This window comes from Odontesthes bonariensis, chromosome 1 (genome assembly GCF_027942865.1).
Source record: "Odontesthes bonariensis isolate fOdoBon6 chromosome 1, fOdoBon6.hap1, whole genome shotgun sequence".
Taxonomy (NCBI): domain Eukaryota; kingdom Metazoa; phylum Chordata; class Actinopteri; order Atheriniformes; family Atherinopsidae; genus Odontesthes; species Odontesthes bonariensis.
This window is the reverse complement of record NC_134506.1, coordinates 21,989,873-22,015,690: the sequence shown is the minus strand read 5'-3', so window position 1 is coordinate 22,015,690 and position 25,818 is coordinate 21,989,873. Positions and strand designations below refer to the sequence as shown.

The 25,818-nt window shown below is 40.6% G+C and overlaps 2 protein-coding genes across 6 annotated transcripts in view; both read left to right on the top strand.

Moving 5' to 3' along the window:
- dennd2b (DENN domain containing 2B) overlaps nucleotides 1–2,934 on the top strand; it is a 54,654-nt gene extending 51,720 nt beyond the window's left edge. For all 3 annotated transcript variants that reach the window (XM_075460154.1, XM_075460161.1, XM_075460146.1), the window contains exons 18-20: nucleotides 182–421; nucleotides 720–806; nucleotides 2,454–2,934. In XM_075460154.1, the coding sequence (XP_075316269.1) occupies nucleotides 182–421; nucleotides 720–806; nucleotides 2,454–2,488 (362 nt within the window). In that variant the 3' untranslated portion in view covers nucleotides 2,489–2,934. The remainder of the gene's footprint in view (nucleotides 1–181; nucleotides 422–719; nucleotides 807–2,453) is intronic.
- An 874-nt stretch (nucleotides 2,935–3,808) lies between these two features.
- Nucleotides 3,809–25,241, top strand: trim66 (tripartite motif containing 66). Of its 3 annotated transcripts, XM_075460124.1 has the most exons (20): nucleotides 3,809–3,947; nucleotides 8,916–9,144; nucleotides 9,384–9,440; nucleotides 9,560–9,604; nucleotides 10,349–10,562; nucleotides 12,815–12,944; nucleotides 13,265–13,381; nucleotides 13,499–13,613; nucleotides 13,871–14,017; nucleotides 14,934–15,051; nucleotides 15,382–16,196; nucleotides 17,936–18,136; nucleotides 19,201–19,330; nucleotides 19,419–19,500; nucleotides 19,581–19,767; nucleotides 20,876–21,780; nucleotides 21,899–22,019; nucleotides 22,130–22,204; nucleotides 24,309–24,461; nucleotides 24,599–25,241. In XM_075460124.1, exons 4-20 carry the CDS (start codon nucleotides 9,596–9,598, stop codon nucleotides 24,833–24,835), a joined length of 3,756 nt encoding a protein of 1,251 aa, XP_075316239.1. In that variant the 5' UTR covers nucleotides 3,809–3,947; nucleotides 8,916–9,144; nucleotides 9,384–9,440; nucleotides 9,560–9,595; the 3' UTR covers nucleotides 24,836–25,241. The 3 variants fall into 3 exon arrangements, with proteins under 3 accessions (XP_075316239.1, XP_075316231.1, XP_075316249.1); XM_075460116.1 differs by having other exon boundaries at nucleotides 9,384–9,604; XM_075460134.1 differs by lacking the exon at nucleotides 8,916–9,144 and having other exon boundaries at nucleotides 3,823–3,947.
- Nucleotides 25,242–25,818: the final 577 nt, after the last annotated feature.

Here is a 25,818-nt window from a genome sequence, read left to right as displayed (position 1 = left end):
GAGAAAAAAACACATTATTTGTATTTTTCTTCCAAATCTGTGTGACATGATTCAGGCTGTTTGACCAGTAGAAAGGGTATCCTATTTCATATCACACAGTGTGACATGCCTGTTTGTCAACTCATCATGATTCCAGTGTCAATGGCTGTGCTCAGTGATTATGCCCTTTTTATGTCTACAGAGTACAATTCCTTGAACAGTTTGGTGTCAGAGGCCTTCATCCGCTTCTTCCTTGAAACTATCGGACATTACTCCCTGTTCATCACTCAGAATGAGCGCGGAGAGCGCGTTTTCCAAAGAGAGGCTTTCCGCAAGTCTGTGGCATCAAAGAGCATCCGTCGTTTCCTGAGTGTCTTCATGGAGTCTCAGATGTTTGCAGGGTTCATTCAAGATCGGGAGCTGAGGAAAACACGGGCTAAAGGTAAATTCTTGTTGACTGAGTGTCGGTGGTTTCTGTGGTCGTCCTTTCCTCCTTAAAATATGCAATGTCAGGGATATGAACTTCTCTTTCTGGATTCCCCCCCCCCCTGCACTCTGAGCAGTCACTGAGCAGAGGGATGTGTTGCGCTCATACTGACCTCTAGTGGCTGAAAGCTTTCATCTACATGTTCTCTCACCACATCATATAAAATTTCCTGGCAGACACAGAGCTTGTCACTTCCTGGAATACTGAGATGCTTCATGTCTTCTTAATTTTATCTCTGTTGTCCTGTTGACAGGGCTGTTTCAGCAGAGGGTGGATCAGTATCTGGAGGAGCTGCCAGACACAGAGCAAAGTGGAGTTAACAAGTTCCTGAAAGGCCTTGGTGAGTTCTGCAGTGGATGTAGTGTGCGAGGCAGGTCACAGATTCCAGTGGTGTAACAACTTTTCACGTTCAGTTGCATAAACATAAGTTTCATTATTCCTCCTGCAACTTTGTTGTACATTTTCACACAGTGACACTTGTGTGTTACATTTCTTTACACAGGATGCCACACCTCACATTTCACAAAGCAACAAACAATGCTGGAGATTTTTTCTCGTTTAACACCGATGTGCTGAGGACAAAAGTTTATTTGTGTTCACCCGAAATCTGTCTTCATACAACACATTTCTGGCCCATTGTGATACGCACAAAAAAAAATCCTACAGCATGCACACACAAAGCACATTGATATGACACTAGAAAATTAGAAAATTTTTGTATTAGTTCAAATGTAAAACACATGTAAACATGTTTGACTCAACAAAAGCATAAGAATCAAGCTTCTCAAACCTGGACTAACACCCAGATAATGGGATGGAGTTTAAATCACTCCTGCATGAATATGCTCAACTGGACTTAAATGGGCTTTGGTGTTCTGCACATGCTCCATATTTTGGATCTTTTTGTAAAAACAGTAAAGACTAAGATTATATTTATACCAGCTTCATTTCCAGACTATTGCTCCTATCTAATGAAACCCAGATTTTATAACAACAGCATAAAAAAAAATCACCATTCAAGTAACTTAAAGATAACTTCTGTGCAGTAGATTTGGCTATATTTCCATATACTACAATCTCCCACAGAGAAAGTTAGATGCAGCAGAAGGTCTTGTACAGTTTCTCACACAGTCCACAGTGTTTGCGGCGTTAGACATACTTCTGTCAATAACTTGATTCCTCTCACATGCATGTATACTGGGACAAAGATGGTGGTCCAGTTAAATGACCAAGTTGAGCTGTAACTCCACTCAACTGTGCATGTGGCCACGCTGACTGAGAGGGAAGATATTTTTAGGGAGAAAAATAATGTTACACAAAAAGTCATAATTCAAATCAGGGTATTTCTGGGTCTTTAAACATTTCTGGTGATCATCTTTTTAAGATCTTATAAGGAAATCGCACACATTAGAAAATATTTAGATTTCTACAAAGGCTCAGATCTGGCATAAAAGAGAATTCTGGTTTATTTCAACTGAGCATATTTCCCATAAACGTTGCTGTTGTGGTTTAGAGTGTCCTCTGTGCACTCTGCAGCTCCATCGTAGAGTTTTGGGAAAAACCAAGAGTTGCTCAATGAACCGCGTTTATTTGTTCCATTAACATGAGTTTCCTTTAGGTTTCCAAAAGAGGCAGTCAATCATGAATCATTTTGACTGCTTGTTTTCAAGTCTGACCAAAGGTAAACACAGAAATGAGCCATGTAGAAGGTTACTTTAACTTTAGGGGTGTCCACCAAGATTACTTGCCTAAGTTGTGAATTATTGACCAATTGATTTGCTCACACATTGTTTTGCGCAACTCTGAGTTTCCTTGAAACTCTACAATGTACGAGTATGACATACTATAATGTGCTTTAAAATGATAGTAATATCAATGGCAAATACATCGGGTTGAACAGAAGTTCTCCATTAAATCAGACCAAACCTTGTGTTTCAATGAATTTTACACATTTTAATATGTTTGTTTGTTTCCCCTTGTTTTCCAGGAAGTAAAATGAAGTTTCTCCACAAGAAGAACTGAAAGAGGGGGGGGGGGGGGGTCGGAAGACCTACAAGTTTCTCCTACAGGATTCTCAGCTTTTTGTCTTTTGTCAAATATTTTTAAAACATAAATATGTACATATTCTTTCACTGTAAGCTGTGATACTCTTCAGTGTATGTTTATAGTACCTTGTGAGGCAGTGATAGCAGGATGGTACACAGCGAGTCGTAGAGTAACCACTGATGTCCAGGTGTGCTTGTGAGGAGTGTTATCAGAGCGTATGAGTGTATGTGACTTAATGTGGACGTAGATGTACAGTTCATATGTTTTCATTCTGCATTATTTTTACAGCAGTGTTGTCCTCTGTTTAAGGAGTCTATTCGAAAACTGTACATGCATCGAGATACTGAAGAAAAAAATGTTTTTGCTCTTCATAGTCTTTGGTTTCTGTTATTAAATATAGTCATATAAGTGCTTTAAATGTCTGACTGTGTTTAATTTTCGAATAATAACCATTTTCAATATTTTTTTAGGTGTTCTACAAAGTGTTTATTACTTTGTTTTGCCAGCTCATAAACACAAGACCCAAAGTTAAGAGGTATCACATTGTTGGAACAGAAAATAGAAATTCACATTTTGTCAGATGACATAAAATCACCTCTTTCCCCTTTCAGTCCTTTTTTAAAATTCACATCTCAGTGACAGTCGTCCTCGAAGCTTTGCATGTGGAGGAGATGGTAAGATCCCAAACGGCACAGTAGTCTAGCACAAGCTACCACATACTGCCGGTAACCTAATTATGTCTGTGCACATCACTCCGGTGGCTGTCACTGCCATGCTGTTATTAGCTCTCCTTACTGGGAGACTCGCTGTGGGTGCCAGGTGCCATCTTACTATGTGTGTCCTTTACAGCAGTTTAGAGTAATGTGTATTCTGAAAATCTGCACAGTCATTAACATCTGTTGAGTAGAAGTGGTTGCAACACACATTGATTTTTCTAAACACTAGCCTTACAGGTGAATCAATAATTCAGCACCTCAAACGAGTTTGTCAAATTTCTTGGAATCTGCAGCTATAAAATGGGTACGTCCAAGTGTGCCTTAAGGAAATATTGAAATTCTATCTGATGTTACATACTGAAAGAATTAATCGTCAAGATACTTTCCTTCAAGTACTATAAAATGCCAAATACATATTCAGCTCAGCTGGTTAAAAACTCTTAGTCGTCGTCGCCCCCCACTAAAATTCTTTGTGATGCTTTCATTTAAAGTCTTTCTGTCGCCGTTAGGAGGGAAGTTACCGCAAAGCCATCTCAACTTTTGACACTATAAACCAAGTGTTTTTGCAAAGTGCCGCACTCCAGCTTTGAGAAACGTCAGAAGTATTGCACGAGAAAATCTCACGATTAACTGCGAGACTTGGATTCTCCAAAATTTTGTCCGGGCCAAAGAGCGACATCGGATGGGGGGATCGACTCTCGGAAGATGCTCGGGTCAAGGTAAAGAAAAAAAAAAAAACTCCCGCTTTGTGCAGACACTGACTGCAGAGCACGGACGCGATTGACAGGCAGAGAAGAGCTCGAGTTTCTCGGCAGGCAGTCTCGTTTCTCGTGGACCGATAACAACACTCTGACATCCTCGCACACGCACACTCACTCATGTTTGTCTGACAGATTGTTTTGCATGAGCTGTGCGCTCCACGAGTGCATTTCGTTTAAACACAGATTGCAGTTTTTGGATGCTTTGTGAACACGAAACTATCCCTGTCCTGACTTTTGTGTGTGCTGGCTGTGCTGTTGTGTTGTGGGTGGCTCCGTGATGCCATGATAGGGGCGTAATCTCATGCGCACTTTCTAAAAAATAATATGTGGCTCAGTGATGCGCTGGAGGTGAGGCAGCTGATGCAGAGGCAGGCTGAGGATGCGGGGGCAGATACTCTGCGATCTCAGTGACTGACACGCTTGTGTTATTAATCGAAGACGCTTTAATAAAGCGCTGTCAGAGTGACACATCCACGAAGAGATGAATCAGGTAGCCTAACGTGTAACATGCATGAGGGAAAATCAGTGGAAATCACAAATTCCCAAAAGCTTTGAAGAGCGAATAAAATCCCGCAAAACTGCAGCACTTTTTTCTGCCCCCCCCCCCCCCCCCCCCTCCTATAATTTGTTATTTTGTTATTTTATCTTATAAAACATGGAGGTTTGGAAGCTGTTTGATTTTACTTGCTGTGTTACATGAGGTGATGGGTAGTATAAGGGATTCCCTTTTTGATTCCATGTGCAAAACAACTTATTGTTGAGTATCTTTTTTAAAAGATTCTCCCTATTCCATGCACTATGAATTTCATTCTTTTAATTCATAAGCATTCCTATACCAAATGTTTTATAGCAAATTTAATTGAAAGAAAAACAATACTGTCGAAAAACCCTTCCCAGCTTTTGTTACTAACTACAGTTAGAGAATGTGTCTCTTCTTTTATGAAATTCAGATGCAATGAAAAACATGCAGCACATCCCTGTGCTGCACTTTATTTTATTTCATTATTCATTTTACTGATAAACAGAGCAAACAAATTGCGATTAAATATTTTAGATGTAGCTATTAGTATCTTAAATAAGTGAAGATTTGCATGTAATAACCAAAATTGCATGCTGTGGTTCACTTAAAGCATCATTGGTATTTTTTATAGTCATTTCTTTATGTTTATGGTGATGTTTTTGCATTTAGGAGACGTTTTCATCCAAAGAGACTTACAAATCAGGATATAACATTACAGCTAGCATCAAAGCTAAAAATAAGCTACATAGAAGGAAAACTACTAGTCAGACTCTGTCTGAGGTGACAGGGGTGACAGTGTAGAAATAGAGTGAAGGCATAGAGGGAAGTACAGAAAGAGATAAAAAAAAACTAACAGGGTAAGTGCTAGGATAGGAGATGCTCTCTGCAGAGCTGGGTCTTCAAGAGTTTCTTAAAGATAGACAGAGATGCCCCTGTTCTTATAGCACTCAGTAGGTCATTCCACCATCGTGGAACGACACGAAAAGAGTCTGGATTGTCTTTAAGCGTGGTGTAGGCACTGCTAGACGACCATCCTTTGCCGACTGGAGTGACCGAGTTGTGACATAAGCCTTTGCGAGAGCATTCAAGTTGATGGGAGTTATTAATACGAAATGAAAAAAAAACGTGTAATATTATGTGATTTGGTAAATAACTTTGCAGTTTTGTAAAGCTTTATCTTTTTTTCAATAGCTGCATTCTTTTTTGGTCGTCATGTCCAGCTCTGATTAGAATACATATGTTCTTTCTGCACATGACTGAACCACGTGGGAGTTTGTGATACTATGTATCGTCCGAGGGGTAGAAACATGGCCACAAAGGAAATTAAACTTCTTTATTTTAGGCCTGATTGTAGAACATCTTGACTAAATATGTTGACGGCGCTGCATTCCTGATCTGTAAATGCAGTGAGGACAAGTCTCTCTCTCGCTCCTGGATGGAGAACAGACTGAAGTGAGCTATAAATGTCCACTTTCATTCTCAGCAGGAGAAGTAGGCCTGCGTGCTGTCTAGGTAGAAAAATGTTGAGGCCCACTTCCTTTTCATATATCAAAAAACTTTTGTTCTGATTGAACACTTTGCAGCACATGCCACTTATGTGTAAATCTCTTATCAGAAGGATTTTAATCAGATGACAGAAATATCTGTATGTGTAAACATCGCTGAGTCTAACTTTTATAAATATCTATATATAGCAGTGAAGAGTTTGAATAAACCTTTTATTTGTTATAGTATCATACAACAGCCATGCCTGTAAAGATTGAATTTAAAGACTTTAGCTGTCTACAGAATTACAGTCATGAATCAAAACAACAAGCATGAGACTCTAGTTAGCATGTGGATAAACTGTTGCATGGAGATTTGTGAAAAATATACTGACTTGGTGTTTCATGAGAAATGTTTTGAAGGGGAGTTCATTGAAGCTTGAGAATTTCGGAGCCAAAGTGTCGTGGCACTCATTGGCGTTGCACTCGAAGCTACTTCCTCAATGGTTTCACTTTTCAGACCCAGCAACAATATACATCTATTATCCACACTTTTAGCTTAAACTACTTCCTAGTGGCCAAAAAATGAACAAATGCTCCCGTAAAGTAGATAATATGAATTACTGATCTATCTTAGATCGCATAAGAAAGGTACTCTGCCAAAATACTCTGCCAAAGAGTCTCTACTTGTGTTTAATTAAGCCAATAGGTAAGAGCCTAAAAGCTGTTTTAGCTTGAAAACTAAGGCAAGTTGTTATTTAATCCTAACTGATGCGGTGAGTTGCTTCTTATTCCTTAACCGACAATGTCACAAGAAAAATCCTGGGATCTTTGTATAGATATTGCTCTTTTATAAAAGGGTCAAATTATTGGTCTGCATCAAATAAAAACAACTAAGATTGCTGAACCTACTGAAATCGAGTTAAGAACTGTCCAGCTCATTTTCAAAACCTATAGGGATAGTGGGGAAAGATTAATCCTGGAGATGGAAGCACCGTAATAACAACATGTAGTGAAATCAAGAAGAAGAAAATCAACAGAAGAGCACACATTCCTGTTTATTAGTGAGATTTTTCCCACAAGAACAATGCGAAGAGTAGCGAAGGTATTGGGACTAAACAGCCGTGTAGCTTTAAGAAAACTGTTGTTTCAGTTAGGCTAATCGAAAAAAAAAAGACATCAGTTTTCCAGGGAGCATAAAGATTTGACTCTGGAGCAATGAGTAAAGACCATGTTGTCTGATGAGTCCAGATTTGCCTTGTTCCAGAGTGATGGGTGCATTAGGGTAAGAAGAGTGGTGGATAAAGTGCTTAACCCATCATGCCTAATGCCCACTGTACAAGCCTGTTGAGGCAGCATTACAATCTCAGGTTGCTTCAGTTGGTCAGGTCTGGTTTCAGCAATGTTATATAAAAAATCCTTTTCCTGATGGTACCGGCATGTTCCAAGATGATAATGAGAGGGTTCATTCAGCTCAAATTGTGCAAGAATGGTTTAATGGAGCACGAGACATCATTTGCACACATAGATTGGCTCCCACAGACCGTCATTGAGAATCTTTGGGATATGCCCCCCGCCATCCGGAACTCCGACTCCAACTCCCCTCATTCAAAAGCCAGCTCAAAACCCACCTGTTCAAAATCGCCTACAACACCTGATAAAATGTTCCTCTCCCCCGCCATCTTCCCCCCCCCCCCTTCCTATGTGCCTAATGTCTGTAACAGTGTATTTTGTTCTATTGTCTTTTTGTTTATAATGTCTCGTTTTGTCTCTGCTTTTTGTTTGTTCCTTATGTAAAGCGTCTTTGAGCATTTGGAAAAGCGCTATATAAAACTTATATATTATTATTATTATTATTATTATTATGCTGAAGACTTCTTTTTGAAGACTTTTCCCAGCATTCTAACTCTCCCGTCATCAGTACAAGATCTCTGCAAAAAATGAATGCAAAACTCAATGGAAATAAAGGTTGTAACATCGCATAAGCTTATTGAAAGGAATGCATGACTTAATCAAAGCTGAAGATGGTCCAACCGAACATGAGCCTTTTTTTTCATCGGGCCAGAACACTACCAGCAGGGCTGTCTTTTTAGATGTCAGCATTTTTAAGAACATTTTAAATTAGGTAAATATAAGAAAAAGGATGTGTCTATCCTGCTGATGGTTTTCTTTTGCAGAACAGAGAGTTAAGTTGGTTGAGGGGAGAAGTAGTAAAAAAGCATAATAGCCCCAGAATGGTTGAAGATAATCCTGCCTTTTCTGTGACCTTATCACCTCAGTGTTAATAGATGTTACAAAGAAGGTGCTTTCAAGGGAGAGATCACAGCTCAGGTTTCTATTATTGTGACGTCTCTTGAGATGGCACGCGTATCTAGTGCCAGCTTAGTGGGAAGGATGGCGGGAGATTTCAGTGTGAAAGATAAATGCTGTGAAGGTGCAGGGAAAGAAAGTGCACAGGTTTAAAATGCTATGGAGCAGAGCAGGGGTGCACTACAACTGACTAATTGTGTTTTAAATTGGGTCTTTGAGCGCACAATGGGGAATGGGATTCCTCTGAGCTCCCCACTGAAGCATCCACGGATGAGAAAGTTGTCAGATTTGTAGGTCAGGCTGTTGGGGTGGTTGTTAGGCAGATTTGCTCATAAGTCCAGATGTCACCTTGGTTTAATTCAAGACTATATTAGATGTTTGCTAAGTTTCGATTGGTCTTTGCTCTGTCCCCCAGTTCCCCTTTTCAGCTTTCACATCAACATAAAACAGTTTCTATGGTAGATGTAAAGTGTTATAGTGCAGTGTTTGCAAATATCTCATCTCTTTTCTTTTGACTCAACAGTGAACTTATTTTCCTTCCTGCTACTCTGTGTACTGTTCATGTTATCTGCCGTGTTGTGTTAAAAACCTAACTACCTTTCACGATTTTAGAGGGAGTTGCAGGAGTGTATCCTCGTCCCATCTGGAGCTTATCCAAACCTGACCCGGTTTTGGTGTCCTACGTTAGAGTGTGGCTCCTCTGGGACATGTCCCCTCCTCATGCTGACAAAGGAAAGAAGGCCACAGCTCACCCATCTTAGCGCAGCCCAACATAGCCTAACAGAACCGAAGCCCAACATCACCGAATCCTGCTTCAGTGCCTACTCGAAAGAACCTAAAGGTGCTTGCGTTACAGTTTCACACTCATTGTAGGTCACTTGGTCTTCCTTCCTCCTCCATTTTGGAAAGGGCTTCCGGGGATATTTTGCCCTACAAAAAATAATTATGTTATCTCCCTAATTCCCAATTATTATGCACAGGCTTATTTAAGAAAAAGGATTAGATTTTCCCTCATTTTTGGTCGCAGCACCAGTGAGCTGAGAATGAATTTCAACATGACACTCCTCTCCTCCTCTGCAGCAAGGGGTCCTACACTTGGATGAACTGGGGGAGGAGAGAGCACAGCGAGGCTGTCATGTAAGCTGTCTCCTCTGGGGCCACCTCTCGGTGCACACTGCTTCCTGCCTCAGGTAGAAGCCTCAGTGTTTCTGCTGCTGAGGCGTCAAGCTGCTTTCTCTCCTCTCTACTCCCTCCAGCTAAGCAGGCAACACATCCTCTCTCAAAGAACTGAAATGGAGAAGGTAAGATGTCTCTTTAGCATTGTTTCTTCTTTTGAACTTTCTCCCTTTTCTGACACAGCAGAGGCATGTTTCGTTTTGTGCAGCAGTTTCTACTTTTGCTCTGGTAGCCTTTCAGTGTAAAGTTCATGGGATTTCTGTGTTTGCTTGCTCTCTCCTCAGCTCAAACGTAATGTTAGATGTTAGGAGGACCGCTGTTTTTGCCTTTGCACAAGGCATAGGGTTTTCGAGTAGATTGAGCAAGATGTTCATAGCTCTTAAATTGGTAGGAAGTCACCTGCAGATGATGAATATTTCCACATGGATAGATTAACAAAGTATAACTGAAGTGAAGGGATTATACGCAATACAGCTTTAATGTTCTATTATTAGCTCATATCTGAAATGAGAGATGATGTAAACTCAAGAGACTGAAAGACTTTTGAAATATTTTTAATGATGACAATTTCGGAATCCTCATTTTTGGATGTTCAATGTATATAGTATTGTTTGAATGATATTGGTTAGAAAACTCAATCAATGCTAAATTGATCCTTACGAGGAGCTAATTAATATTTCCCAGAAAGTCTTTAGGCAAGACGATACATAGCAACTCTTCAAAGTATAAGTTAGCCCGAAATAAAGCAGCAACACATATTTTTCTGACATGTGTCACCTCAGTTTTTTATCACATTGTCCTTTGTGTGTGTGTGTGTGTGTGTGATAGTCTTTACTGTACTCTTTAAATAGAGGATGTTTTTCTTTCAGATCTGTTCAGAGTGCACAGAGCCAACACTTGCACAGAGTCTGTGTACGCTGTGCAACAAGTGGTTGTGTTACCAGTGCACAGATGTGCACCAGCATCAGAGAGCCCCAACAGCTTCTCAGTACGCAGACTCATGCCAGCAACAGAGGCCTAGTGCCACCCAGTGTCCTGACCTGCTGCAGAGAGGCTCCAGCTCCCTGCCTCCTACTGGACAAGGCAAGAAATTTGTGTATATATCACGACTGTGTTTCCCTCACTTTGCAGCCTGGTGTAACAAATTAATTGATATTCTATCTGTCATTTCAAAGCCTTTTTTTTGTTTTCCCCTCTGTGCTCAGGTTGTGTGTTATTGTTAATAATCCAGTAGGAACCATTGCAATGAATAATGCATGATTGTGGCAATGGTTTATTACAGTTCCTGGAGATCCTTTTGTTTTTTTATTACATCTATCACATGGCCCAGATTCTGAGGTTCTTGAATTATTTGATTTATTTTTTCTAATGTTATTCTGTTACTATTTTAAGCCCCTTAAGTATGCCCAGCCGCCTTGTTGCCTTCATTTGCAGGTCTACCCAGCACAAGTTGTCAGATCATAACGAGATTGTCCTGCACATCTTAACTGTGATATGGGTGTGATATGTTTGGTTTTTGCACTTGTGAGAAAAGCTGTGTGACTGCGCTGACAGACAGGATGTGGTCAGTCATATCAGGCTGATGCACCGAGGGTGATGCTCAGCTCTCCGCCACAAAGATCTGTGATCATCTGCAGTGCAGGAGAGGGTTGGCTGATGTGAGCTGGCCAGCAGAGAGCAGCAGGGCTATGTTCTTTAGCCACATCAAGCTATTGTTAGATGTTCTGTGAACCAAAAGTCAGCTGATCTATTTAGAAATGTGTAAGAAGCACTTCAGTATTGTTTTACTCTGTCTGTGTGTAGTTGATGGTACTTCAAAGCCCTGCACTGAAAAATTGTTTACTTATTCACTGTCAGCCAACACTAGTCCCTTTGTAACCTCAACTTCCTTCAGCTCAACCTATTTCCCACAAGTGAATTATTGTTTTGTATCCATGTGCAAACATGGGCCAGCATAAATATAGTATGCCCATATAGATTAGCTTTGTTTATTTTAAAGCACCTTCATACAACTGCAGCCCTAGGCAGAACTTTAACATACTATATATGAAAACATATAAATAAACAAATGCACTGTTCATCTGTCAATAAGTTCACTGACAGATGGGACTTGCTGTCTTTGTCATTGTGGTCAGATTTCAAAATGATCAGGCTGAAACCTAAATAATATGTTATTTCAATATCTTCAGAACAAACAATCTGCCAAACACTTCAATAAAACAGGAAATTGACATGTCAAGATTCATCTTTAAGGTATTTTGATCAAAAATGTCCCATTTGTTTGACTTTGAGAAACCATATTTAGATGAAGGGGAGGCTGTGATCGTCAATAGATCCCATCATGTCACTGCACACAGTTTCTGTATCTCAGTGCTGAGGGTTTTTTAAACCCTATTTTATGAAATATTATACACTTCCAGTCTCCTAAGTGGGCACAGTCCAAGAGTTGTGAAGGTTCCATGAATGAAGGAGGGTGAACAGGGATGTGTCACTCTCACTGGGATCAAAACAATTATAATTCTCCTTCTGAATTCATGTTACATAAAGGCGATAAAACAATCTTATGACACAGTTAATAAAATGTTTTTAGCTGTCAGCAGGCATTTTGTTAATGTTTACAACTTGGTTACATATTGTGGCAGTGACTGATAACCCCATTCAGCTGACGTGTTTTCAGGGTGCAACTCACCGAGCTCTTCCTCTGTTGGGAGTAACACACATTGCCTTGTTTTTTTCAAACTGTCCGACCAGTCAGAGCAAGCAAGGAGTTGGGGAATCCTTCAAAAGAGAAGAAGCTAAAACTTATTTCAGACAAACGGCAAAGAAACAGTTTCTGTACAATATGAGAAAAATAATGTGCGTTTTGAATATTCGCGCATACCTACCTTTTCAAGTGGATCCCAGAAAAATGGAATGAACCTCAATCTATATGAGCAAAATATGTGCTTTGATAAATACTTAACTGCATATCATTTGTTCTGATCTGATGACTTCAAAGGGTGTATAACAGTGAACGACTTAGAAACATGACAAACTGATGCAATGCTGCAAACACCATGTGGATTTTCCACTTGGCTTCGAATAAAAAAAAAATCTAACTTTCTCTACAAACCAGTTCTTTTAATTAGCTCGATAGAATTTGGTTTTCCCTTTAAAGATGTAGTTGAGCAGATGGCACTTTACTACAATGACTTCTCTCTTCTAATGCATTTTTGAGGAGTTTCCCTATAATTCAGCATGGTGGCAGTTCTGCTCTAGCTCCAGGTGTAAATTGCCTATTGACTGCCGCTAATGCTCTCTGCCCCCTCTCCCTCCTCCCTCTCTGTGTCTTTCAGGTCCGGGGTCATATCCTTGTTCTCTCCTCATGTGCCACTCTCACAGACAGGAGCCCTTGGAGCTTTTTTGTGAGTCATGTGACCTTCTGTGCTGCAGCAGCTGTCACCTGTCCTCCCACAAAAACCACAGGTCAGCCCTCAAAAACACTGCACAAGGACACTGCAGAGAAAGGCTAACCGCAGGTTAAACACTTCCTCTGAGCTGAAGCGCTCTTTAACTGCCCTGTCATTTTTATCTTGTGTATCTGCATACACTACCCTTGGCCAGCCTAACTTTCATTAAGTATTCATACACTTTTGTTTTCTGTGATGATACGTGCACTAACTGTCACGAAGGTCACCTGCATAATGCCATGTTCTCAGGGGAAACACATTTTATTCTGGTGTTCTTCCTGCCTGAAGAATAAATTAGTTAACTTCCTGTGTTTTTGTGATCTCTCATGTGTTCAGGGTGATGCAGATTGGGAAGGCCCTGCAGGATCAGCAGTGGCTGTTTGACAGTCTGATGGTGCAAGTGGAAGAGAGGAGGTCTGCAGTGGAGAACAATGCTAAACAGATAGAAGACAGGTTGGTTTCAACTCACAGCGTCATAATCATGTTAATGTTTAAATTAATCTAATACACTTTGCTTTCTTGTCCATTTTCAAGGGACTGAAACCTTTCCCCCCCTTTCTATCTCTGTAGACTGCATGTAGTAAAGATTGCACACAGGAAGGCAGAGAACCAGATTAAGATGGCAAAAATGATTATGATGAACGAGCTTAACAAACGAGTCAACCTATTAATAGAGCAACTGGAGGTAATTACTTTTTCTTTCTTTCCCTGTTATCGGACAGTCAGCCGTGAGTGTTCCTGCAGAGAATCCATAACTGTCATAATACAATCTTCAAAGGGAGCCAGCGTACAAGAGTCCATATTAAATCTGTTTAAACTGGCATCTCAGGTGCTACATCCGTCAAAAAAGGCACCATTGTTTAGACTACAGTCTTGCCATCATGCTTTTTATTTGTCAGTAGTTACATATGACTTCATGCATATTTCTGGATTTTTCTGCAGAAGATTTCAGAGGATTTTCAGCAGCGTCTGGAGGACCAGCTGCAAGGGGCAATAGAGATATGTGGCCAGCTGGACCACATTCAGAAGTTCATCACCTGGGCCACGACCCACCACTGCAGAGGCCCGGTGCTCTTCAGCAGGGCTTTGGTGAGACAGTCAACAGACATCCTCTGTCCCACTGTTACACACACACATGCACGCACCGTTCTCTCAGGGAAGTAATAATTCACTTCTTTGTGGAGGTAGAACAACAAGTTCAATGTCTTATGTGAGAGTAACCCCCTCTCACATTTATATTTAAAGGGGAACTATGATTATACTTGTAAAGGTCAGCTTGCTTAACATAGATACTCCTACTCAGCCTGCAAAAAAAAAGTTGTCCTGTTCAATGTCCTCTGTGTATATGAAGGTTCTGTGCTGTAGTAAGCCTGAGGAAATTGCTGAAGTTGCATCAGGAGCTTTTATTTAAGTTTGAGCTGAGATACTACAGAATCTGTGTTTTTGGATCATGGAGTTTGAAAGCTGGAGACATTTATCAGGCAGCCAGGGTTTAAAAATAGACAAGATGCATTATAGGTGCTGTTGACTGCAGTGATTTTGGAGCTTTATTCATACAAGGGACAAAAAGATGGGATATCTTTGGTTTCTTTGTTCATGCTTTGATCATAGTTGGGGCAGATGTGTCTATGTGTCTCTCGTGATACCTGCAACCTGACTAATTAAAACCCAATCCAACATATGGGTACACTAGTTACCATATTCACAGGGTGCCTCAGGTTTTAATTGGCTCAATATTTTGGGAGCACACAGCATACCTGTTTATAGTTTGATTCCAGACAAGAAACCTGTGTGGCCTGTCATCTGTTTCTCGAATTTGAGATGTTTATTAGTGTAAGATGTGACATACTAAAGTATGTCTCTTCTAAACAGCGGTAATTGTTGGTTAAATTTGGTTTCAAGCTGCTGGATTGAAAAAAAAAAAAAAGATCAGTCATCATTACATAGAGATGGCAAATGTTTAAATTCAACCTGTTTTCTATTGCTCCATATGTTCATCTTGCAGATTTCACTCCAGATGCAGCAGCTGCTGGAGGCGTCTCTCCACCCAGATTCTTGGAGTCCTGTCAAGATCAAATTCAACTGGGATGCAAGTTACTGGACGAAGCATATTTCTTCTTTAGGTAAAAAGATTGTTATTAAGCCAAGATGGTTGTAATAAAATGTTGCATCTTTGAGTCTAATTTTTTTAGAATAAACATTGAAAAAAGTTTCCAGAAAGATCAAAATAGATGTTGCCACGACTGAGTGAGCTATATGAAGGTTTATGAAATGTTTTGTTAGTTTTGTCAGTTTGTCCCAAATGAACTAAAATATATTTTAACACACAGACAAATTCTAAAATAAACCCATACTATGCATATCTGTCTTTTTTCATCAGTTGTATTTTTATGCGTGACTTATGATGTGTTACTTTTTAACAGAGCTCTTACTGTAACACTGTTGTTCTGCAGGCCAGCTGATTGTTGAGGGGGGAAACTGCTCTTATCCTTCAGGCTTGGCCTGTTCTAGTATTATGAGGCCCCAGCCCATCACCTGCTTTGCTCTGCCGACTGTGTTTCACAGAGGCAGAGAGCCAGGATGCGGGTACCAGGCCTGCTGTGAGCCCCAGATGTGCTGCCTACATAGCATTCCCCAGTCAGATCTGGCGAGTCTGGATAAAGGCCAAATGGAAACCACACTTTATAACTCCAGCTGTAATCAGCCTGGTCTTATCTCTGCCTCCCTACGCCAGAGTCAGCAACGCCAGAGATGTTGGGACACAGATAGTTCCTTGCAGTGTCCTCCTCCCACATCCCCCGTCCCAATCGTAGGACCCATCCAGCTCAACTGCAGCCGGGGATCTGTAGCACAACCACAGGCTGCTGAATCCCTTTCCCACTCTCAGTCTATACCCTACCTCTCTTGTCACCAACACCAGAGAGAAGCTCTTCCAGACAGCCAGATTCAGCTAAGTGCAGACCGCAGCAGGCCTGGCCTCTGTAAGGCGAAGTGTTCGACAAGCACAGCTCAGCAGCAGGATCTCAGTCAAACAGTAATAACCAGGGATGTCATGACTGAGGAGAGCTGGGACGAGAGATGCAGAGTGGAGGAGACTTGTGGACAAACGGCCGCAGTTGAAAGCAGAGGGCTGCTGGATGAGGAACTGCGGGCGAACAGGAGGGAGCAGAGTCCAGTCCAGCAGCTGCAGCAGCTTCAAGCTACTTTAGCAGCAGAGCAGCAGAGGAACCGACCTGCACTGACCATCAGAGACCACAGAGATGGCAAGGTGAGGATAAAAAATAAACCTTACAACCAAAAGCTGAATAGATATACAAGTGCAACAATCATATAAATCAATCATAAATTGATTTATATACATTTTCACACATTACACTGATGCAGAAACATTAAACGATGTATTACATACAGTATAACATAGAGACACATTTGCCTTGACTTATAAAAAAGAAGGGACCATTGTTTTTATTAAATTGAACAATTACAACATTTTGAAAGAGGAATAGGTAGATGTTTATTCAGAACACACTCCACATATTAGTTTCACGATTACAAAACTCTGCCTGAAAACATTCTCATAATGTAATGAAGCAAAGCAACAGAGCTGTACAAACTGTTTGAGAGTTTACCAAGACAACAAACTGTGGGGAACTTTTTCACACCTCAGTCCTCGGTTTTTCATTTCACGCGTGGTTCTGCGAGTTTCTATGAATTCCAGTTTTTAACCAAACCACACAAAGCTGTTTATGTTCACTTCTCAAAAACCACTGCTGATCGGTCAGTCCCATTTCCTGTGAAAACACAGATGTTCGCATACTCTCTCAACAGTGTCTCATTTAAGTCTATGAATTTAAGTTCAAAGTGGAGAAGAGAATGTTTTGGGGAAGTGTTATAGAAAGGGGGTGTTGAATTTGAGGCAGCATTCAGTTTCAATAAATACCCATTAATGACTAAAACTAAAAGGAACACTTTATTTTAAAGCCAGAATGTTCACTTCCTAAAGTTGACAGCTTGCCTGAAAACAGATGGTACAACAGAAACCTTCTCCTGCTTCTATAAAGGAAGGAGGCTGGGAAAACAAAGAGCAGCTCTGACAATTAAAGCTGAGCAGTTCATGGAAATGGGTCCTAAAACGCAGGAGAGCACGCTTCATCATATTCATACTTGATGCCAGAGTGTTTTAGCAGCCGCATAATTACCTCTCTAAGAAATTCTCAGGATGGATGATTACAGGCACAAAGACATGTTATTTTTACATGTTCAAGTCACTGCATCTGAAAATGATACAAAGCCACTTGGGCACGCTCATTTATGTACTTAACCTGTCATTAATGAGCCACTAAGGGAATAGTGGGAGCTGCCAGTTTGATTTTTGACTTGGTTTGCACCAAGATAAATTCCTGCTTGCCATCGTTCCAGAGAGAAGGATTAGTCTGTTTTTCTCTATAATCTGAATCATGCATACCTCTCCCAGGGGGTGTAGATCAGGTGAGCGTTTTAATCGCATGATTCTTAGGAGCATGTGCTCAGTTTAAGTCTGGACTGAATATGTATGATGGTGTTCTAAAAAAAAAGAAGGTGTTAAATGATTTGTCAGTCCTCCTCCCTGCATTAGCTGAAGACACAGTCGAGTTGCTGAAAGAAGATTTGTGCATTAGTTATTTTATAATGTAAGAGAGAAGGAGAGAGTGGTAGTAAGTGGTTTCCATGGATGGTTTAATCAAAGGACCCCACTGAACCCCTGGTGCTGAATTTGCATTTGATAATTGGTGTGGTAAACACACCTTTCATTGCCCGTACAATAACATTAATATATGCAGCCTGCTTGTAAGGACTGAGTTGTTATGAATGTTTCCTAAATAGGCTCTGAGTGATGTTTTTATGAATTTGTCCACCAAACCCGTCCCACTCTTCCTTCTCCTTTCAGTTGGTAATGGCGTGAACAGGTGCATCTGTGCATTTGAAACAACTTGAAACCCTGTTCAGGTGTATTTATGTGTCTGACAGAGATCCACATCCCTGGAGGTGTCTGCGACAACCCACGAATGTGTATCTGATGTGCAGAGCAGCAGGCTCAGCCCTAGTTCAGTTTGCACAAGCAGGAAGAGACGCTCTCGTAGCATCCCGACAGAGCTGGCGGCCCCATCCACCAGCCCTGGGAGGCCTCCGGGATGCACTAACAGCCGAGAGCCAGAAGCTAGAAAGAAGGTAACCATGCATCAGAAAAAAAATCTCACCAGGCTGTGCTGTGAGAGAGAACTAGTCACAGTAACGTTACATGCTTTCCACATATGACTTCTAGCATTGCAAAGACACACTAGTTGTATACAATTATGTGATAATGCACATATTCTATAGAAGTTGCCAAGAAGAGAGCACTAAGAGCACAAATCGGTGAATACTGACAGCAGAGGAGGAAACAACTTTTGTCATTTAAAACAATGCTGCAGAGATGCAATCGGGTCATAAGAAGCAAAAAAGCGACATAAAAAAAACACCTTCAGCAACAAGAATCTGTAACAGCTAAAACAGTTAAAAGGAGCTTATACAAATAACAATAGATATTAATAAAATACCCATAAAAATGAATAATATGTATAAAACAACAAAAACGTACATATATTGCACAGGTAAAATATTGAGATCTGCGTGGTAGCCGTTTGGGAGCTTTCAACACATCGCATGATATTTATGAATTGATGGAGATGTTCAGCTGTCATCTCAAAATATGAAAGCCTGTTTCTCATCCTGCTTGGGACTAAAAGTTTGGGGCCACTCCAGCTACAGCTGGCAAAGAAAAATCATATCTATACTTTTGTCAGAAAAATTAACGGAAATTCATTTAAGAATATGCAATTTCTGGTTGTACAATCTCAATTTAATTCGATGATAGATATCATTAAACAATACTCTATGAGAGAAGGGTGAGGTAATTCACACATGCCAAAGAAAAGCGGATCAGCCGCAAAACTGTGTGAGCTTACACAAACCAACTCAGCACCAAGGAGTCAGCTCAATGATGACACTGGTTAGAGCTTACACACATAGCCCTTTGTTTCTACCTCCCTTGCCGGCTCAGAGGCATAGGATCAGGAGCAGAGGATCGACTTTGATCCCTCACACCTCCTCTACTTTCACACATCAGTTCCAGCTTGAAAGGCATATGTGTAAAGTCGTACAGATATTTAGGTAATGCATGTTTGTTCAGTTACTCTATCTGTTTTTCTCTTCACAAAAGACTAAGTTTAACGTGATGTTTACATTGTTCTCAGTATGACATCATGGATTCCAGACAGAGGAGAGCTTCAGATGGGGTGCTTTGTGTTGTCAAGGAAACTTTATCTGATATGGCCCCATCCAGAGGATGCCTGCCTCCTTTACTGTCCTATAAGATGGAGTCAGGTGCTGGAATATTCCATGAGATTCATTTATTTATCCTTAAATTAACATATAAAAACTAAATGCTCAACAATCTTCGTCCTTTTTTTAGATCACCCTTTTGCTTTTGTAAATGAAGAGATTGATTATGGAGCCAAAGAGAAATACAGAGAGTCAAGAAACAGCTTCCAAAGGTGTGTAATTTCTGAGCTCATGTAGAAACCATGAGGATACATTTTGGGTTTCATTACTCATTCTCTGCTTCCTTCTGAAGTAATGGAGATGTCCTGAGGGACTCAAGCAGGTCCAGGGTTCCAGTGGTTTGCTTGGAGCGCCTTAAAATACTTGTGGCACAACTACCACCACATGGACGAAGACAGAGCGACCCTTTGCCAGCCAGCGAGATGGACGAGAGCGAAAGGAACCCTCAGCAGAACACCTGGCACAATGTTACACCAGAGGTTTGTCTGATTTTTTTTCTTAATGCAGTACAGGATGTTTGTAAAAATATCGTGTTCCTCACAGCATGGATAATGTTTTGAAATAAAAGTTAATCAAGTTACTTATGACTATCAGTGCTTGTTTTCATGGTTATTGTTACTCTCTTGTTTCAACTTTGATCAGAGCCAGGCTAGTGTTTTTTTTCTGTGTTTTCACTCTTGGTGCTAAGAAGTTAACCAACCCAGTTAACCCATAACTTCATACTCACATACAGCTGTTTGAGTAGCCTTTATTCATGAATGAATGATTAAAAGTACAACAAGATGTCAGTTTAAGTTAATCCCAATATTTTTTATTTTTTGAAAACCAGTACAGTAAAATGTGTCACTGTTAGGATTTACAGATTTATAGTGCATAAAATGAGAATATACAATGAAAAAATTATTACATTGGGGCACCAGTTAGTTCAATGGGTTGAGAATATACAGAGGCTCATGTTCAAGTCCTGGCACGGGGCCCTTTGCTGCATGTCCTTCCCCTCTTGCTCTCTGCCCCATTTCATGTCAAATAACTTTTGAATAAAGGCCACTAGTGCCGAAAAAAAAAAATTAAAGAAAAAAAAAGTGTTAAAATAACATACATTTATAAACTACTTTTCTAAACATGTTTCAAAATTCCTTACACAATCCTACAAGAGAATTGAATTAAAAGAAAAGCAAAAATATGAAATATCATAGGATATTAGAGTTGTTTTGTCAGGTCAAATCAGACAAGGCTCTCAAATGAAAGTATGTTTTAAAAGAGTTTTAAAAGAGGCCACTGAATCCACCGTGCTGACTTTCTCAGACAGCTCGATTCACAGTTTAGGTGCTTTGACCACAAATGCTTCGCCACCTCCGGTCTTCAGTCCTGTGAAACAAATAAAAGTCCTTTATAGGAGGATCTCGGTTTGGTTTAGGCTTGTATGGTACTAAAAGGTCAAATAGATAAATGGTCAGGGGCTACAAAGAGCTTTGAATTTTAAAACATAACTGGAGCCGATGCAAGGACTTTAAATCATGTGTGATGTGCTGTTTTCAGTGGTTTTGCAGACATCCTCTCTTCTCTTTTCTTCTCTTCTCAACATAGGAGAAAGCAGGAGGCTCTCATAGCAGAGGTACCACCCGCTCACTAACAGCGCCACCATATGCAGAGAGACAAACCTGTAGTCAGTCTTCCACACACTCAACAAGCAGTGACTTTGAAAGCAACAACAACAGAGCGAGACTCAGTTCTCACAAAGCATCCACACTGCTTCCCACTGACTCTCAATATGTGCCACAGAGTTATTCTGCACTCGATCTGGACTCTGACTCTGATCCCAGGTCAGTCTCCGAGGATGCTGTTGTTTTTCCGATTGATCCAGACCCACAGGAAGACTCAGATGCATCACCGGACTCTGATCCAAATGCGCAATCTTCATCTGAAGCTGAGCTTGAATGCGTGGCTGAGAAGAAGTCAGCAGCTGCAGGAAAGATGAGGCTGTGTGACGATTCAGAGCCCAGTCTGGAATATGAGGCAGACCCAGAATCAGATGCAGGAGCAGGATCAGATGATGGTCAGGGGCTGGATGCTTATACCGAATCAGGTGACGCTCAGACAGAGTCTGACACCCAGCCTGAATATGATCCCAATTTTCAGGCTGAGACTGATTCAGACGCTGTGTCTGATCAGCCTCCAGATTCCCAGGGCTCTGTGGAGTCTGAGCTTGACGTAGAATCCGAACCTGAACTGACCACTGATGAGCCACAACCGCTTCGCTCTGATCTAGAAGAGGAGGCCCATGTTGGTCCCAGTCAGAGGCCTCTACTGATTGCAAATCCTGTTGCTCAGAGAGGCACAGAGGAGGTCCAGTCCGAGCAGGATGGCACTGAGATGGAGAATGAGGACTTCTGTGCAGTGTGTCTGATTGGAGGGGAGCTGCTGTGCTGTGACCGCTGTCCAAAAGTCTTCCATCTGTCTTGCCATATTCCCTCTCTGCTGAGCTTCCCCTTGTAAGCTTCTTAAACAGGAATTTGAAATGCATACGTTGAACATCTCACATCTTCTCTTAAATAGTTTACTCGAAGCTGCCATGACTAACCCGATGAACCTCTATGTTATGCTGTTCAGAGGAGACTGGGTGTGCAGCCTGTGCAGAGATGTTGTACAGCTGGAGGTGGAATACAACTGCGAGAACGAGAGAAGGCCTGGACTACAAACAGTGCACGGACTGTCTGCATGTGACCAGAGAGTGAGACCTTCTATCAGCTGCATTAACAGAAACAAAGGCTAGCAATGTCTGGCTCCCCCCCCCCCTAAATTCCTGACAACTTATCTTGATGTTTTCTTGACTGTTTGCAGAAATGTGAGCGGCTTACTCTCCTGATCCTCAGCAACATCTTGAGTGCTCCCTTCCATGAGCCCGTCAGTCCACTTGTGAGTGATCACCATGTTATTACAGTCCTCTTATAATGAAGGCCACATCATTTTCATAACACCATTTATTTTTCATTATACTTACAGTCACACAGTAGTTCCCTGAGGAGTTTTCCTCTTGTTTTAGCATGCACAAAAAACACTTGGATTGCAGCTATATTTGTCAGTGTTTTGGGGCTTAAAGGTTCCCCCGTGGATGTGTTCCTTAAAACAAAGTTACTTTCATATTCAGTTTTTCTCATCAAAGCATAGTGAGCATGTCCCCAGGGCTACACAGCTGTGTTGAGTGCATTTTCATCTTCATAAAATATTTACAAGGCTGATTTTTTTAAAAAGAATTTGAGGCAGTCATTGCTTCCACTCAAGTTCACATCAACTCACAGTGCTTTTTTCTGATAGATGTTTTTGTGAAATGCCTCTGTTGAATATATCTGTTGAGTTGTTGACTAGTTTAAAACTGTTGGCAGAAATTCATGTTGGCTTTCACCAACAAACAGTCACACCGCAAATGAACACATCTATATACCGCTTGAATAATAGTATGTTTACACTGAAAATCCAGTTGGCTCTTGTTTTTAGCAGAAATATCATAACTATTGCTTTCTAAAGATGATCTTTCAGCTTAATTGAAGTTAATTATAATTTATTCTACACTGTATTTTAAAGTAAAATTACTTTGTGCTCTAGCAGTTAAAACACATTTAAATTTTAAAGGGCATTTTTGCAGTGCGCGTTCTAGAGATACATCAAACGTACATTTAAATCTTGTCCCTAAGTGACATTTTGTTATGGCTCGAGCTTTGCCACAGTGCTTGTATTATCTTAGATGACAGACCTCCTTTCTCTACCCACCTTAGTCCTTTCAGGACTCCAGTGCACATATTAAAACAGCTGGTATAGTGAGTATCACTCAACCGATTTAACCTGATGCATGTAGGTATTGTGAGTGATGTCTTAAGGGCACAGGCACAGTGTGTGCTCAGCTTTCAGAGCTTTCAGCTTTTCAGGGGCGGCCCTGTTTGTAATAGCATTGCTTGTCAGGGGTTGACATGGCACTAAAAAAGAAAAAAATATTGTGTTAGTCGGACCAAAACCAGACTTTTAAAATGCATGTAAACATGTCAGTCTGATCATACAAAAATTTACAAAATAGAGCTTCTCAAAATCAAGCTAACAGGCCGAGGTAATGTGGTAAGGGTTCGAATCATTACGGGATGTAATACACTCAACTAGACTCAAATGATTCTAGGTGCTCTGTACATGCTGCAAAGTTCAAGCTATCTGCACTGTTTGTAAAAACAGTAAAATACGAGTTAATACAGCGGAATGCCCAAAAAAGCTACTCTCAGTTACGTTTTTCTGTTTTTCTTCTGTCACATGGCTAAACACATCAGAAATTGTGACTGATAATCAGTCCTTTCAGATTACGTGTCAACTCGTGGTTATTTAAAGCATTTCCAGACAGTCGCTTTGCTCTAAAAAAAGAATATCCTGATTTTGTAACTGCAGTGTTATCTGACAGAAATCATCATTCAAGCAACATAAAGACAACTGTGCAATGAATTCAGGTATGCCTACATGTACGTTGATCTCCCACAGTGAAAGTTCGAAGCAGCAGAATGTCTTGAATGTATACTGACACAATCCATAGCGTTGCAGCATCAGACATATGAGTCAATAACTCAATTCCCCTCTTGTGCATGTATACTGGGATGACGACGATGGTGAAATTAAATGACCAAGTCGAGCCATATCTGTAGCTTGACTCAACTGTGCTGATCGATGACGCAGTGTGGTAAACTAAAACCCACGTGGTGCCTTCAGTATTATCACTTAAGTTTACCACCTATTGGGTTATAGTGTTTCAGCATATGTTGTCATGGGTAGCTAGCTTCTAGGATGCCTGATTTTGATTAAGATTATGTTCCCAGCGGGTACCTTGTATATGGATGACGGCACACTTGTCACAGTGATACATAACGCAATTTATGGAACATTTATGAAATGCATTTTTAATAGGAAAATGCTTTAAGGTAATAAAAATGTAATGAGCGCTAATGTAGATTATAAGAAAGTCTTAAATGCTACTGCTTTGTCACCGCAGGCACGTCATTACTACCAGATCATCAAGAGGCCTATGGATCTGTCTGTGATCAGAGCCAGACTCAATAAGAGGAATCCCAGACATTACAGTTCAACAGATCAGTTTGTTGCTGACGTCTATCTCATGTTCCGCAACTGTGCAAAGTTCAACTATGTAAGTCAAAAATTTTTTTTTTCGTATTTGTCTTACGATTGCGATTCTATTTATAGTTTTAATTTACAAAATCCTCATCAGTCAGAGCTTACCAGAGTTGATTTGACTGTAACAGCACCTTTTATCACTGAAAACAGCCAGACTCTGAGGTGGCTCAAGCAGGCCGCAGCCTCGAGGCGTTCTTCACCTCCAAGCTCAAAGAAGTTTTCCCAGACAGAGTTTTCCCAGTTGCTGAGGCGGACTCTGACAGCGATGAGTACGATGAGGCCTACAAGACATCTGAGAGTGGTTTCCCCTGGCCAGAGAGGAGGGAGCAGTGTCACAGGAAGAGGAAGAGGAGGCAGTCGCTCAAGTCGAGGCGAAATCACTTCTAACCAGAGTGTGTGTTATTACACATTTTTTTTTCAACACCCACGTGAGACAACAGCAGTGTTTTTATCCTGTGATGTTGAAGTAGCCCCATGTTGTGGTTCGCAGTAATATGACTGTGCTGCCTTCTGATGAAATCTGAACATATCTGAAGTACTAACAAATATAAGAGTGGTTATTATTTCTGCAGGCAGCTCATCAAATAAGCAGAGTGTGGAAATTAGTTTAGGTTGCGGCACAATTGGCAATGAACCTCTTTGTATCTAAAACAGAGTTTGATGAGTTGCTCCCGCGGCCATGAAACATGTTGAAGTAGGCAGGTCATGCTGTAATTGTTGCTTTATTATAAATGATGATTTGCTCCTAATGTACTGCGTTGCTTACCAGTCTGCAAAAAAAAAAAATCTAAAATCAAAAACACATTGTGTCAGATGCTGGACTGTACAGAGAGGATGCTGCAATCTGATGTTTTTGCATCTGTATTAAGTAAATCTGAAATTCTGAAAAAGCTTTTTTTTTTTAGGGGAACATAGTCGTGACTATACACTGAAACCTTAAAGCTGTAATTTGTCATATTCATCAGTGCTTGACATATTATTAATGTGTGCCTGCTTAGAACCTTATTTTGCATTACGTGTCACTTACTAAAAGACTGCCAGCAATTCTATTTGATTTTATACTTGATAAACTTTGGGGCTTCGTAGACTTTTAAGCTAAACACAGCAGCAAATTATATCCACTTTGTGTTTTTGACCTGAGTAATACAGAAGCTGAGTGACTGCGGGCACTATGGCCACTGTTAGAGCTCAACAGAGCACATGTATCATTAGAACATTTGTTTTCCTTCTCTCAAACAATTTTAGAAAATTTTCATTTTTACTGAACCATAAATAAGTCTGTGTGTACATTATGTAACGTGTCAGTGTCTACTTTATTTAATCAAACTCTTGTACTCTTTTATGATCTGATTTTCTCAGGCTTGACAGAA